Source organism: Bubalus bubalis, chromosome 20, assembly GCF_019923935.1.
Source record: "Bubalus bubalis isolate 160015118507 breed Murrah chromosome 20, NDDB_SH_1, whole genome shotgun sequence".
In the NCBI taxonomy this organism is placed as follows: Eukaryota; Metazoa; Chordata; class Mammalia; order Artiodactyla; family Bovidae; genus Bubalus; species Bubalus bubalis.
The window spans coordinates 50,702,499-50,718,641 of record NC_059176.1 but is presented as its reverse complement, the minus strand read 5'-3'; the positions used below and the strand labels follow the sequence as shown (position 1 = coordinate 50,718,641).

General features: G+C 50.5%; 2 protein-coding genes and 1 pseudogene across 3 annotated transcripts in view; all 3 read right to left on the bottom strand.

Annotated features, from left to right (window-relative positions):
• Positions 1 to 81: 81 nt before the first annotated feature.
• On the bottom strand, positions 82 to 1,050 carry LOC102405685 (myeloid-associated differentiation marker). The gene has a single exon (XM_045163774.1). It carries the CDS (start codon positions 1,048 to 1,050, stop codon positions 82 to 84), a length of 969 nt encoding a protein of 322 aa, XP_045019709.1.
• Positions 1,051 to 4,356: 3,306 nt separating this feature from the next.
• Positions 4,357 to 16,143, bottom strand: part of LOC102406542 (myeloid-associated differentiation marker) — a 109,619-nt gene continuing 97,832 nt past the window's right edge. The window contains exons 2-3 of one of the 2 annotated variants that reach the window (XR_006640321.1): positions 9,044 to 9,895; positions 4,357 to 4,744 (exon numbers count right to left, since the gene is read on the bottom strand). The gene's annotated coding sequence lies outside the window, so the exon portion shown is untranslated. Of the gene's footprint in view, positions 4,745 to 9,043; positions 9,896 to 16,143 lie in introns of those variants that run through there. The other variant, XR_006640320.1, reaches the window with a different exon arrangement.
• Positions 12,777 to 14,652, bottom strand: LOC123465192 (annotated as a pseudogene).

Sequence of the window (16,143 nt, the reverse complement as noted above, 5' to 3'; positions counted from 1 at the left end):
GGCAAAAAGCTGGAGTGGGTTGCCATTTCCTTCTCACAGGGATCTTCATGACTAAGGGAGCAAACTCTAGTCTGCCACATTTCAGGCAGATTCTCTACCATCTGAGCCACCTACAAGAGCTTCTCGGACTAAATACACCGTGTCAGCCACGTAAACCAGCAGGTTGATGCCTGTCAGGATGGCTACAGCCAGTCGCTGGTCCCAGAAGCAGACAAAGATGTTGAGTTGATCACCGCAGCTCATATCACTGGACCGCTGGGGCTGCCCCCCCAGCTTCTCGTGGAACTGGTAGAGGGGCCAGACGATCACTGCCGTGAAATAGAGGAGGACGGAGAGCACCGTCTGCACCCACAGCAAACGGGGGAAGCGGAGGGGAAGCTTTTTGTCGTTGTCACAGTCACACCCATTCACGAGGAAGTTCACGACCCCCAGGACGAAGCAGATGGCATACACGGCCACACACCACACCAGGGCCGGCTGGTGCTGGTACAGGTCAGTGTTGCTGATGAAGGCGAAGATGATGTTGGCCACATAGTTCTCCAGCCTCCTGAGCACACCTGGGAAGGTGGGCCAAAAGCAGGACATTCCACGGGGTCGGCGACAGACCCAGACCACTTCGATGGCATAAAGCAGAGCAGCCACGCAGGAGAAGACGGTGGCGGTGATGGCACGGTTCCGGGTGGGGCCTGGAGAAAAGACCTGGATATAGGTGCGGCCGTAGATAGCAGCAGCTGAGAGGCAGACGATGGCGAAGTAAGAGCAAAAGGCGTGGAGAACGCCACCCCAAGACGAGTGGAGCTGGAGGAGGGGCTGGATGTCACATAACGGCAGTCTGAAGAGATTACACAACTCCAGTATTAAGCCGAGAAGGGTCAGGCTGAAGCAGATGCGCCAGATGAACAGGCACCAGTTGATTACACCCACCTCCTGAATGTCCTCATTGGTCAGCAAGATGGGCACGAGGGTAGAGAGCAGCTGCCCCACGCGGAGGGAGAGGCTCCGGCCTAAGAATGAGCAGAGGAAGAGGCTCCAGCCTGAGGACGAGCTCATAGTACTCCTGATGGTCAGGCAGGTCACGGGCTGCGGTGTTGTATGTAACCTTGCTTGCTTTCCACCCAAAGTCTTGTGAAGAGTTAAACATGGCTCCGGAGTTGGATGTTCTGTTTCCTCTTTCGCTGGGCCGGTTCAGCTCTCCTTCTGTCTTGATTTTTCAGAAGTATACAACCACTGATCTTTAGAACAGACGCACTGATCTTAACAAAGTAAGGACCACACTCGTGTTCTCAGTCCCCAGCAAGGCGCCCGGTGGTTAATGTCAAGTCTCCAATACCCTCAGGGTGTAGCTCACATCCGTTTCCTGCCCCCCTCTTTGTATAAATGGGGGCTGAGCCTTGCAGTGCTGCGAGTTGGTTCTCTTGCACAGTGATCCGCCTTCTCCCCTGGTGGCTGGCTTCCTTAATGTAAAGCTACTTTTCTTCTATCCAGTGCTTGTCTCTCTGTATTGGCTTCTTCAGCGAAGAGCAGCCTGAGCCTGAGCTGGGGGACAGTGTTGGGCATCCAGGCAGGAGTCAGATCCCTGGGGCTCCAGCCCTTCCAGCTCCCTCTGTGACGAGGAGAGGAGTGCAGCTGGGAAGGCTGAGGAGGATCTACAGGATTGAGCCAGCAGCTGCTGAATTGTTAGTTTCCAGAATTTCCTCTGTCCCTCCCCACTCCTTGCTCATAGTCTGCTTTCACTTTCTGTTGAGAGAAGCAAACTGGCCTCTGAAGGAGCGGCTGAGCTCTTGACTGAGTGAGTAGAGGGTGTGCGCCCCGGGAGCCCCCCATCCCCTCCTGTTTGGGCAAAGCATTTGCCCTTTGGAACTTTGTGGTCAGTTTGGACACCACAGGAGTGGGACATGGCTTGTTTATGACCCTGTGTGTGCCTCTTCTTGAAGAAGAATTTGTTTATTTGAAATATGTCCTGGCGGAGCAAGCAAAGTGAAGCGAGGGGGCCATATCTATCCCTTCTAGAAGTCCACTGGGACGCATCTTGGCCAATTGGCAAAACTAGAGTATGACTCTGTAACCAAGAAGAAAAATGAGTTTTAAATTTTCATACGTCCTAACCCATGTATGTTTTCTAGTCTAAAGAAAAGTGTACCCCTTGAATGGGTCTCTCAATTCCTCCACTCTTTTGCAGTTTGAACGGATTTGTTAATATTTGGTAAGTGGGAGGAAATGCCATGGGCAGCTTTCCTGTTACTCTATAATAAAGGTTCTTCCAACAAGGGCACTAAATTAATGCTATTAATCTTGGGTGGCCTCGACCTGTGTTTTCAATCTGAACCATTCTCTGGGGAATAAACAACGGACTGTGAAGGACCCCAGAGTCTTGAAGACAGCTGTCTGCAGTGTTGGTGAGGGGCAACGATGTGGCCCTCCCGCCTCAGTGATCAAAACAGCAGGTCCTGCCTCTGCAGGGAGAAGGGCATCGCCACTGCCAGCATTAAAGGTGATGTTAGCCTGGGTGTTTTATTTTTCTTTAATTTTTATTGTCTCAAGGACAAAAATTACTAGGTGACTATATTTTTGCATGGAAAGTTTCTTTTCATAGTTTTGTTGATGAGTGGTGTTGGATGGGTGGGTTGCTGATGCCACAGTTGAGGAAACTGTATTGCTTGAGTTTGTGCTGCACAGACATGTGTTTCTATGTGTCAGCTGTTTTCTGATGCCGCTTCCTGCTTCTCCAGGACCCACACAGAATATGATCTAAATAGATGTAAATATACATGGATTTTTTAAATTGTCTGGAATTTCTGGATACCATCAACCCTGCTATCAATCATAGATGAAGCCTTGCCCTTTCTCCTACAATTGTAATGCTCTTTTTATCCTCAATACAAAGATAAAAGGCAAAACCCACAAACCTGACATACGCTAATTGCCCCAAATTTTCTCAGAGCTGGGAAGGATGGAGCAGATTTTTATTCTCATGAAAGCCCCCATCTCTGGGAGCCGTTCCCGATGTCTCCCCCCTCGCACCTTCCCCAGGCCCTGGGGGCATGGCCCAGCCCAAGACAGCTAGCAGTTGTGCCCCCAACACTAGACTTTCTGTCCCCTTAGCTCTTAAAGGACCAGACCCCGGATGACTGTATTTAAAGGTGTGTGCCTGCGTGCACGCCCACCGCGTGTTTGCCTGTGTATGAGCCTGTATGTCTGTGCTCACAGGTGCACTTGGACCACAGCCTTTATAATAACTGGTGGCCAGGAAGCCACCAATATTGTGCTTAGTCTCCTGTTCTCAGCCGCAAAGCCTCAGAGCCCAGCATCCTGGAGTCACCAGGACTGGAGGAGTCAGGCATCAGAGCTGTGGTGGGGGCGGTAAGGGGGACAGGGGAAAGCAACCCACTGCTGCCCCTCGCTCCTGTACTGGGATGAAGCATGAGTTCTTCACCCGGGGGCAGGTGGGGTGGATGGGGAGGGCTCCAGGACATGGTTCCCATGGCAGGCAAATCCAAAGAAGCAATGAAATAAAATTCATATTTTAAGGCAAGACAAGAAAAATTGAAACAAAATTCATCTCTGCCTGTTTGACCTCGTCCCTGCCCTGAAGTGTGCAGTGTGCATCTGCAGTACGTGTTAACCAGACCTTCCGAAGGGCAGAAATACCCGACCCGATATAAAGACCCATTTTTGTTCTTCTAACCCCAGCCTTGTGACTTTACATGACACTCCTCCCTATGACCTTATTAATGTCACTCGCCATATTACTCTTGTCTAGCACTTTACAAGGGTGTTGTTTCTCGCATTAACAAATGTGTCATTGAGCCTCTGATAAACATGGTGATGACCAGGTGACCTTACATACAGTTTTATAAGATCCATGACTCGAAATATGGGAAGAAGCAACAGGAGGGAACCATTTCTGAGAGCCTGACAGACAAGTGAGACAATTATTCCAGAGGAGTTTGGCTACTGTTACCAGAACTAGAGGAAGAATTGCACACCCAGTGGCCCATCATGGAATCCTCCCCTGACCTGGGAAAATTCCTCCCAAACCTTGATTGGAATTAAGATGGAAACAAATAGATTGTGTGATAAAGAATGTTGCCCACCACTGAGGTCTTCCAAAATCAAGTCACTAGCTGCTGTAATTCACTGACCTGCAATCCACTCTGGAAAGAAGTCATGAAAACTGTCAGGATTGCACTTTGTACTCTGAGAAAACTGGCAGAACCTGCCCTCACATACTTGGATATTTCAGGAGACTTTTCTATGAACCCAGTTTCCTGCATCTGTCCATGCTAGGAAGCACTAAAAGCATGAACCATGATATCTATTCTTCCTGAGTGAAGTAACCTTCTACCAAGGCGTGGGCTGGTTTCATGGCCTTCCCCAAATCACATCAACATTGACCTCCAACCCTGATCTCCTCAAAACAGCTCTTGGAGCTTCTTGAGAGACTGTCTCCCCAGTTAAACTTCTCAGGTTGGTTCCAATAAAATTTCCAATTCTTTCTTAGGTTGTCTGACTATTGGCTAATTTTTTAACCACAAAAGCAAGTATGCGTTGACCTCCACAAGTCTCAGTGCAGAAACCTCAGATTCTTATATTTTTCTAAATCAAATTGAACACAACCCTGGGACCTCATTTCCCAGGAGGATGGAAATGTCTCTGCTTCAGTAAAAGAATTATCTAGGGTGGGCTCACCTGAGGGGCTCGCTGTCCAAGCCTGGTGGTTCGTGGGGCAGCTGGTCAATTCCTCCTGTTGAGAGGTTAAGGGACATTTGTCACAATTCCAAGGCTGCTGCAGTCCCCTCACTGTGGCCCTCAAAAGAAAGTGTAATGATCCTGTATTTAGTCCAACCCTCTAGTCTTAGGGTATTCCTTGGTGGCTCAGATGGGAAAGAATCCTTCTGCAATGCAGATCGACCTGGGTTTGATCTCTGGGTTGGCAAGATCCCCTGGAGACGGGTTGTCAACCCACTCCAGTATTCTTGCCTGGGAAATCCCACGGACAGAGGAGCCTGGTGGGCTGCAGTCCATGGGGTCGCAAAGTGTCAGACATGACTGAATGAGATACACTTAGTCTTCTCATCATAGAGGAGGAGCAGCTGGACCCCAGGGAGGGGCAGGACTTGTCCAAAGTCGCCCTGTGTGTGGCAGAGTCAGAGTCAGGACCAGGTGTCCTGTCCCCAGGCTGGCTGTCTGTCCACGGCCGCACGCTGCTTGTTATAAGTGTGGCAGCAGCGTCCTCCAGGCTGGGATTCTGCCCTGTCCACGCAGGTCCTGCACAAACCTGCCCTGTAAACCCGAGGAGGGCACTCACTGCTGCTGAGTCAGTTTCCTCATCTGCTAGATGGGGGAGGGGTGCCAGAGACCCCTGGTCCATCCCACCCCCTTCTTCCCGGGGCCCTTGGATTTGCCAGTCCTGGAGACTCAGACGTGGAGATGGAGCCGGCTCCCTCCCCTCTGTCCACCTTCTCCACCCTCTCTGCTTGTTTCCTCTTGGCTTTTGGGTCCTGTTTATTGGTCACATCCTTCCTGACTAAACACACCCTCCTTCCCCATGACCTCTGCTTGGTGGGGAACATGCTTCTCTTTCATAACATGAGTTTCCTTAATCACTTTCCAGGGGTCCAACTCTCCAGTGATTCTTGTCAAAAACACACACTGCTTCCAGGCACCCCCACAGTCTGAGGTCTCCCAGACTTCCTTGTTCCCGCACATTCTTGACTTTCCACTTCTTCAGAGTCCAGCTCAGCAGCCACAACGCTCTTGCCTTATTTAGGGAGCTTGTGTTTCCTTTAGGAAAAGCAAATTCCTTTCTGCTGGGCATATAGAGGGCTGACCATAAGCAGGGGAAGATGAAACAGAAGCCCAGAATGAAGAGAGGCAGATCTGGGGTTTGCGACTGGATTCACAGTCACATCTGCTCTGACTCCAAAGGAGACAGGCTGGGGGAGGAGCTTAGAGATGCCCAGACAGGCCTGTCTCCAAAGGCAGAGAGAAGGGAGGCGACTTGGGTCCAGAGGTCTTGGGAGGGGGAGCTGGTGACCTGAAACCCACCTACTTGGTGACCACGGCCTCCCCCAGGCCTTCAAAACACACAGTTGATGGAGAAGACCTCCCAGTACCCAAGCCTCAGGCCCTCCCTTGCTCCCTGTCTGGCCTGGGCTTCTTGTCTCCCGGGGCAGCGGCCAGAGGCTCCCTCCTCAGCCGGCCAGAGCCTCCTCTGCATAGGGTGACTCCAGCTGACGCCCCCAGACTATGGCCTGAGCCGCATTCAGAACACAGGACCATTCTCTGGTCCTGGAGCAGCTTCTTGGAAAAATCACAGCATCAGCCTTCTTAAGTCTTCCTCTGAGTGCAGAGAATTGGGGCCATTCCCTCCTGTGGCCTCAGGCTTATTTCCCCTGGGTGCCAGTGCAGACGGCCGATCATGCGGCCCTTGTCTGTGTGGTTGGCTCCTGTCTAAAAGTGCCTGTTGGGAGGCAGGTGAGCTGAGGAGAAACAAGGGGGCTTTAATCAAGCCCTGTGAAGTTTCTCCCTGCTGTCTCCGGACTTTTCTGGCTGGCTACTTCCCTTTTCAACAGGCAATAGGTAGTCTGGCTGAGACAGGGGTGCTACTGTAGGACCTCTGAATGAGGTACTGCAGCCAGAGCAGGACAGACAGGAGCCAGGAGGTTATACCTGGATCTGAGAGAAGGGGGAACGGGCTCAGCATTTCCTGAGGTTCTCGCTGAGCTTTGAGGGAGACAGATCTGTATTCAACGCAGGCTCTCTCAGAGAGTAACTGTGTGACCTTGAGGAAAAAACATAACGTGCTCTCTGAGCCTCACTTTCATCATCTCTTAAAGGGGGATGACAATAATAATATCCCTGAAAATGAAATGAAATAGAGATAATAAGTCACCTAGTCAGACTGGTGGTGTGTTTTGTCACTCAGTCATGTCTGACTCCATGCGACCCCTTGGAATATATCCCACAGGCTCCTCTGTCCAAGGGGATTTTCCAGGCAAGAATACTGAAGCAGGTTGTCATGCCCTCCTTCAGGGGATCTTTCCGACCCATGGATCGAACCCAGGTCTCCCACATTGTATGTGGATTCTTTACCATGTGAGCCACCAAGGAGGTGCTGGGCTGTTCGTGCTAAAAAATGTTGGCTGTTTTATCTTTCTGGAATACAAGGTACAAATTCATGACAATCCGAGTATAAGATCCTGCATCCACATGACTGGGTTCAAATCCCAGCTCTGCCACTTCCTACTTGTGTGATCTTGGTCTAGTTACCCACTGTGGGTCTGTGATAATGGGGACACTGAGTGCATAGTTCATGGGCTGCTGGGAGGAACAAAACATCCAGAACAGTGGTTAGCCTGCAGTGTGTGCTCTGTGTGACACCTCTCTTAACTTTTATGTCAATACCTGCCCTGTTGGCCCACGGCAAATGTTTCTGAAATGAATACAACAAGTGCTTACAGCTCAGACTATAGCCTGGACCTACCAACTGGGATGTATTCCATCCCTTCTGCGTTTTGGGGGAATATTTGAGAATCTCTGAGTCATGTTTTGTCCCATTTAATCCTCCTAACAACACTTGACCTTCTGTGATGGATATCTCCAAGGAGGGAAATCACTGAGGACCTGACCTCATCACCACATTTGAGGACAATCCCATAATGTGTGCCACCTGGGGAGAGACTGGGCCTGACCCTCAATAAGAAAGAAAAGGAAAGGAAAGGAAAGTGCAGTCGCTCAGTCGTGGCCAACTCTTTGCGACCCCATGGACTGTAGCATCCCAGGCTCGAGCGTCCATGGGGATTTCCAGGCAAGGATACTAGAGTGGGTTGCCATTTCCTTCTCCAGAGTATCTTCCTCATCCAGGGATTGAACCAAGGTATCCCACATTGCAGGCAGATGCTTTACTGTCTGAGCCATCAGAGAAGCCTCAAGAAAGAAAAGGCCAGATAAATATTGGACCTGCCCCACAACTGGGGCCTGGACACACAAGAACAGGTATACACGGAAACAAAGAGAGACCAGAATTCCTTCTGCAGGGCCTGCAGAGCATCCAGTGTGCTTCCAATGGCCACGGTGCCTGGACCAAGTGCCCTTGGCTGTGAGTTGGCTGTCCAGCACCCTCATTTCTGGTCTGAGCCTGTTCTCAGGCTGGTCCCTTCTAGCAGTTCTCCAAGCTATCCAGTATCCTTCTAGTACAGTTCTCTGCTTATGCTGCCAGAGATGTCTCTGGAGGGTGCAGTTAACAGCCTTTAGGAGTAAAAGCAGGAGCTGTTATCTCCATTTTCTGGATGAGCAAACTGAGACCTAGAGTAGCATAGACTGAGCACAGGACTACTGTGAGCCCAGCTGAACTCAGGTCTCAGTTGAGGGTTGGGGGGTGGTGTGTAGACATATAAGGTGAAAGGCTCTGAGATGACCAAGAGAACTGGAAACAGTTGTCAGTGGCTGGAGGCACAGGAGGAGGCTGGAGAGGAAGAAAGGGGTCTGATCTTGCAAGGCTTTGCAGGTGGGTGATGTTGTGGAGTCTGTGTTCCATCCTAAGGGAGCAAACAGAAATCTTCAGAGTATCGTACTTTGACTTTACTCCAAACCAGTCTTTGAGGGAAAGGATGGAAATAGAGGAAGCATCTAGAAGCTTATGGCAGGAGTACAGGTGAGGGGATGGATGGATCTGGACCAGGTGGTCTAAAGATGAAGAAGAGTGGGTGGGTTCAGGAGCATATTGTGAAGAGCATCTGGGAAGGTGGTGCCATTGACTGAGATGGAAACATGAGGAAGGATCAGCGTGTGATGGGAGTGGGGGATTGAAGAGGTGGGACTGGACATACTAAGTGTGACGTGTCCCGAGACATCTTGGGGGGGAGATCAGGAGGCAAGTGTATATGACTCTGGATCCCAGTAGAGATCAGCTCTGGAGACAGGAACTGGGGAGCTGTCCTCCCTCGGCCTACACTCTTCTTTCAGTTTCTTCTTAAACGTCACATCCATGGAGCAGCCTTGCCCGCCCGCCGCCAACAGGCCCTCCAATAACCCTTCTTACCTGTGTTCCCTTTATCGTGGCATTAATAGCCCACTGACTGATGTTATGTATTGATGTGCACGTCTCCTGTACTAGACTGCAAGCTCCATGAGGCCGGAACTCTTGGTTCTGTTCTCTGCTCTCTATCCAGTGTCTAGAATAGGGCCTGGCACACACACACTTAGGGAACAAGAATATTTATTGATCAGTGGAATCTTAAAGTCATCGGACTGAATGAGGACAAAAAAGGCTCCCAGAAAAAAGGTGGTCTGGGCCCAGGTCCTGAGCAAACGGTTCCTTCCTGTTGCTTATTCCCATATCTGGAGCTGTTGTTGTGGTTTAGACGCTAAGTCGTCTCTGACTCTTTGAGACCAATGGACTGTAGCCCACAAGACTCCTCGGTCCATAGGGTTTTCCAGGCAAGAATGCTGGAGTGCGTTGCCATTTCCTTCTCCAGGGCATCTTCCAGACCTAGGAATCAAACCCAAGTCTCTTGCATTAACAGGCAGGTTCGTTATCATGGAGCCATATGGGAACAGTCACTGCATTACAATCCTGGATCTTATAAACTATATACATTATATGAATCATTTCAAGAGGCCTAGTCACCATTAATTTTTCATCACATTCTTAATCACACATCTGTTAATACAAGAAATAAGGCATGGATCCTTAAAATAAGCAGAGCACAAGTAGTACAGTTAGAGACATTGATCAGGTCCTAAGTAAGTTAGCAGTGCTATCTTCTAAGGACTTACATGGATACCTCTAGAAACTGTCACCCTTGTGGTGAAATGGGTATTTCTTCCCTTGAAGAGGTCTGGTTAAGGCACAATGCAGATGAAATATGCACACTAGAGGAGAGGGAAGAATCTGAAACAGACAGACCCAAAATGTTCAATTTAAATTTTTCTTGTCTTGTCTTAAAATAGGAATTTTATTTCATTGTTGCTTAAGATTTTCCTGCCACAGGGACCACCTCCTGGAAGTCCTTCCCTTCCATCCTTCCAGCCCCTGGGTGAGGATCACATGCTTCACCACAGTACAGGAGTGAGGAGCAGCAGTGGGGTCCCTCCCCTCCCCTCCCCCGAAGCTCTGCTTGTCTGGCCCCTCTGGCCCTGGTGACGCTAGGATGCTGGGGTTGAGGCTTTGTGGCTGCGAACAGGAGAAGAAGGCTTGTGGTGCATTTCTCATCACCAGTTACTATATAGGGCTGTTGGTGTCATTGCAGGGCGGCACATGAACTTTTATGCAGAGTACGTCATGAGAAACACTGGGCTGGAGGAAGCAAGCTGAAATCAAAATTGCCAAGAGAAATACCAATAACCTTAGATATGCAGATGACACTACCCTTATGGCAGAAAGTGAAGAAGAACTAAAGAGCCTCTTGATAAAAATGAAAGAGAGCGTGAAAAAGTTGGCTTAAAGCTCAACATTCAGAAAACTAAGATCATGGCATCTGGTCCCACCACTTCATGGCAAATAGATGGGAAAATAGTGGAAAGAGTGGCTGACTTTATTTTTTGGAGCTCCAAAATCACTGCAGATGGTGATTGGAGCCATGATATTAAAGATGCTTGCTCCTTGGAAGGAAAGTTATGACCAACCTAGACCTCATATTAAAAAGCAGAGACATTACTTTGTCAACAAAGGTCCGTCTAGTCAAGGCTATGGTTTTTCCAGTGGTCATGTATGGATGTGAGTTGGACTATAAAGAAAGCTGAGCACCGAAGAATTGATGCTTTTGAACTGTGATATTGGAGAAGACTCTTGAGAGTCCCTTGAAGTGTAAGGAGATCTAACCAGTCCATCCTAAAGGAAATGAGTCCTGGGTGTTCATTGGAAGGGCTGATGTAGAAGCTGAAACCCCAATATTTTGGCCAGGTGATGCGAAGAGCTGACTCATTTGAAAAGACCCTGATGCTGGGAAAGATTGAAGGCAGGAAGAGAAGGGGACGACAGGGGATGAGATGGTTAGATGGCATCATCGACTCAATGGAAATGAGTTTGGTAAACTCCGGGAGTTGATGATGGACAGGGAGGCCTGGCATGCTGTGATTCATGGGGTCGCAGAGAGTTGGACACGACTGACCGACTGAACTGACTGACTGACATGAGCACGCACACGTGTACACACACAGGTGCACTGAACATTCACACCAGTACACATCTTTAAAGAGAGGCCTTGAGGTGCTGTCATAGCCCCTTTAAGAGGTAGCGGGCAGGATGTGGACATTGGGGTGGGCCCAACCTCTTGCCTCACAGGCTGGGCCACATCCCCAGGCTCTGGTCCAGATGGAGGTGGAGAGTCAGTGGGAGTGATTCTCAAAAACATAGATTTGGGTGAGGGTGAAAACTGACTAGGGCTCTTTTGAGTTCTAGGTCAATTTGGGGTATTAGAATATGTGGATTTTGTTTTGGATTTTTGTTTCTTTGCTTTTTTCCCTTTCATCTTTATACGCATGCTAAGTGGCTTCGGTCATGTCCAACTCTTAGTGACCCCATGGACTGTAGCCCACCTGGTTCCTCTGTCCATGGGATTCTCCAGGCAAGTGTACTGGACTGGGTGGCCATGCCCTCTCCAGGGGATCTACCTTACCCAAGGACCAAACTGGCATCTCTTGCATTGTCTCCTGCATTGCCCATGGATTCTTTACTGCTGAGCCATGGATGACGCTCTTTATCTTTATACTGGGATTAAAAAGAACATTATGTGTGTGAGAAAAAGTACAAGGCTTTTCCCGATGATTGACAGCAGGATGATGGAAGCAAGCTGATGGAAACAAAACGATCTAGAAAAAATGTTTTAATTATATATTTATTTTACCTGATTCCAGAAACTCAGGAAGCAGCAGCAGAAAGCAACAGGTACACAGAAACACACACACGTGTCACCTCACACTCAAGCAATGCAATTCCTTTGGCAATGGAAGCAGCATCAACCACCCCCACCCCCACCCCCAAACCACCTGCCAAAAAATTCTGAAAAGAAACATTCTCTTTAAGAACAAGTCACCCAATAATTTTTGGCTTCCTGATCAGAAGATAGAAAAAGAAAGAAAAAAATAATCTGAGTCTAACATCACATAAGGCTGCAGTGGCCATGCTCTTCTCCCTGCAGAGGCAGGACCTGCAGTTTTGATCACTGAGGCAGGAGGGCCACATCGCTGCCCCTCACCAACACTACAGACAGGTGTCTTCAAGACCCTGGGGTTCTCTGCCAGCTCCTACTTCGATGTCCAGAAAGTTATTGGGATGGAAATCATCACAACTTCTTCTAAGAAGCCCTCTAGGCAGTGGGTGTTTAGTGAACCTGCAGAAATTCTGGAGCCAATCTCAGGTGGGGCTGAGCACCAGATGGGGCCCAGAGACCCAAGGTCTCTGCTTCAAGACTCCCACCCACTGGGAATTATTGACCTCCAGAGATTCTGTTTTAACTTAAAAACAAGCCGACTCATTAGAATAGACCCTGATGATGGGGAAGATTGAAGGCAGGAGAAGAAGGGGGTGACAGAGGATGAGATTGTTAGATGGCATCACTGACTTAACGGACATGCATTTGAGCAAGCTCCGGGAGATGGTGAAGGACAGGGAAGCATGGTGTGCTGCAGTCCATGGAGGTCACAAAGAGTCGGACACAACTGAGAGACTAAACAACAATAATACTCTACAACCCCCTCCACTGGGAAAAATGGGGTCCAATCCCTAGCTACCTGCACTCACCCCACTCCACACATCTGTACCAACTAAGACATAGCCAGGGTGACAGACAACCAGAGCCTCCAGAGGCCCAGGGTGTGCACAGCTGCACAGAAGGCTGTGTGCTGTGGAGTCAGCACCTTAGGAGGTGAGAGGGCAGAGGGGGAAGGAGTCTCAGGTCCTGATGGATCAGAAGAAGGAAAGTGGGGAGAGGTGGTCAGGACACAGGAGACGAGAAAGCCAAGGAAGAACAGAAAAGGGCCAAAAAGCAGAAAATGTAGAAAAGATGGAACAACACAAGAGAGAGGCAAAACAGAATTATGGGCAAGCACAGGAGACAGAAGGGAGACAGAGAAGAAGGAGGGAAGGGAACAGGAAAGAGCAAGATGAATGGGAAAGGATGTGAGAAGGGAGAGAGGGAGCCAGGAAGAGGACATCAGAGGACGACTGAGCTTGGTGAAGATGCCTCCACTGACAATAAGAGGGAACCGGGGGGCCTGGTGCAGAGCCTCAGAAGCTGATAAAAAAAGCGGCGGGCCAAGTCCACCAGGTCCACCACGTAAATCAGCAGATTGACGGCAGTCAGGACGGCCACAGCCAGTCGCTGGTCCCAGGTGCACATGTAGGAGCTGAGTTTATCACGGCAGCTCACGTCGCTGGACCTCTGGGGCTGCCCGCCGAACTCCCCATTGAACTGGTAGAGCGGCCAGAGGACCACAGCAGAGGCATAGAGGAGGGCGGAGAGCAGGTTCAGCCCCAAATGCACAAGGGGGATGGGGACAGGCAGCCTGTTGTCCCAGTTGTACCAGTTCAGCAGGAGGGTCACGGCTGACAGGAGGAAGCAGATGGAATACACGGCCACGCACCACTCCAGGGCCGGCTGGTGCACGTACAGGTGGGGGCTGCTGATGAAGGCGAAGATGACACAGGCCACGAAGATCTCCAGCCTGTGAAGCAGGCCTGGCAAGGTGAGCACAGAGCAGGAGAACTCTCCAGACTGGGCGCAGGTCCAGACCACTTCAGTGGCATAAGCCACAGATGCAAGGCTGGAAAAGGCAGTGACCGCAATGGCGTGGTCACCGAAGGGGCTGTGAGGCAGCAACTGGATGCAGGCGGTGGCAAAGACGATGGAGCCTGAGAGACATAAGAAGGTGGCACAGGAGGCGCTGGTGATGAGAAAGCCATCCCAGGAGAGGGGAGGCGAGACTGAAGCCCACACAACTCGACTATGAGGATGATGAGGGTCACGATGAAGCAGAAGCACCAGACAAATATGGACCAGTTACCTGCAGCCACCTGCAAAGTGCTCACACCAGCCACCAGGGAGAAGGCCATGCAGGTGGAGAGCAGCTGCAGCAGGCGGAGAAAGTAGCCCATGATGATGGTCAGAGCCCAGGCCTGAGGACGATCCTGTGGAGGTCCTGATGGTTGTGCAGGCCTAGGTCATCGATACGGCAGTGGTCTTTGCTGACACCCACCAGAAAAAGATCCAGCTCTGGAGTCAAGACGCCTGGAAAAGGCTCAGGGCCCTGTGAGGGCTGAGGCTCAGGATCTGCGGAGTTGGAACCAGTGGCTCAGACACTCGGGTGACAGCACAGCCGCTGCAGAGTTTCTCCCACCATCAGCCTTGGCCTTGTCAGGAGACTCGTCGTATCCCAAACCTTATAGCCATGTTTGGTCTGGCCTCAAACCATGAATATTTTCTCTGAGCTGTGTACCTTTATTTATGGAGACAGAAGTTAGGCTGGTCCTTATCTGCAATCCCAACCTTTCAAGGCTATAAAAACTGAAAAAAGAATTTTGAAAAAACTCATTTGGTAACAAGTTTTGACCTGAACAAACATGAGACAATTTATGTTCAAAAGTTCAGTTGCAGAAACACTCCTGTATCTGCTTAGAAGGTACTTTCAGACCCAGGTGAGTGTGATATCTCACAGAGTAGATGCACCATGTCACCTACCTGGAGCTGAAAAATTCTGAATTCTAAAGCTGAAAAATTCGGAATTCTGGAGCAGACCCAAAGGTTTCAGAAATGGGATATTGGATTGTACTGCTAACCACATTTTACAGATGAGAAAACTGAGGCTGGGTGGTTAAGCATTTCCCTGAGGTTGCCCCATAGATAGGAGTGGGAAATCCAGATGAAAATGCCAAAGCTGTAGGTTTGAGCGCTTTGCTCTACAGTTCAGCAGGTCAGCCAGAGTGGGAGCCCAGGAGCAAAGCTTGGGGATCTGAGACCCAGGACATACCTTCAGGGCCATGGCCTCCTTCCACAGCAACCTGGAGACATGTGTCCTGGCCTGTCCTCCCAGGAGCCATCACTGGAAGGAGCTGCCATCTGAGAGGACACATGTGGCTCCACCTGGAGGAGGGCAGCTTCAGAGATTAACCGGGAGGAGCCATGGGGTGAGAGCAAGGCCTTGGGGACAAGATGACATGGAAAACAGGAACTGTTCTGAATGCCCTCACCCGCATTTTGCCTTCCTATGTGATTCATCCTCACTGGGGCAGGGAGACTCCAACCCAGCATGACTCCAAGGTGGAGTGTCCCGGAGGAACCACAGAATAAATTAACATAATGTTTAGCTTATAAGCTCCGAAATTGCCATCCAGATGAGAGTCTGGAAATATCTAGACGTAGTCCTACCTGAGTGAGGATTTTCCTGGCCTGGGAGACTGGTTAGCAGCTTCCAAGCAGGGAAGAAGGGATTGGAAATGAACAAGGATGCTGTGTCTGAATCTGATGTGAAGTCTTTCAGGGCATCCCAGGGAGGGGGTGGGGATGGACGGATGACTGGCCCCCTTTTAAGGGCAGGAGCTAAAAGAGGAGGCACCTGCTGGACCCCTAGGAGGGGACAGCCCTGAGAAGGCAACCAGGACTGGAGTGGGGGCTTGGTGACAGACTGAGGATGACTTGGGGGGGGCGGTTCGGGTGTGGATTCCAGGGTCCCGGGGGCCCTGAGGCAGCCCAGTAGGGGTCTTCTGACCCAGAAGGGATGCAGGCATGGAGGTAAGCTTCCCATGGAGGAGGGGCCTGGACTGGAACTGAGACAGGAGAACAGGGGCCTAAAGGGGTTTCAGGGCTGTGACAGGGACACATGGCCAGAGTGGCAGGGACCATGGAGACTATGGAATTGCCCAGGTCACCTGCCCAAGACAGTCCCGCCAGCCAGGGCTGCAGTCCTGCTCACACAGGGGCTCCTCCAGGGTCCAGTGTGTGGGGGGAGTGAGGCCCCTCCCAGCCCGCCCCCTCCTCAGGGACTGCTGCCCTGTTTCCAAGAGACTATTTGCTGAGAGGACCCCAGGGTGGAAGGGCCAGCACCCTGAGCCCCAGCCAGCTTCCTACCATCAGGGGCCTTGTCACCTTTGCTGATAATAAACCCTGGGACAGGCTGAGGCTGGAAAGAGAAACACAGAGCAAA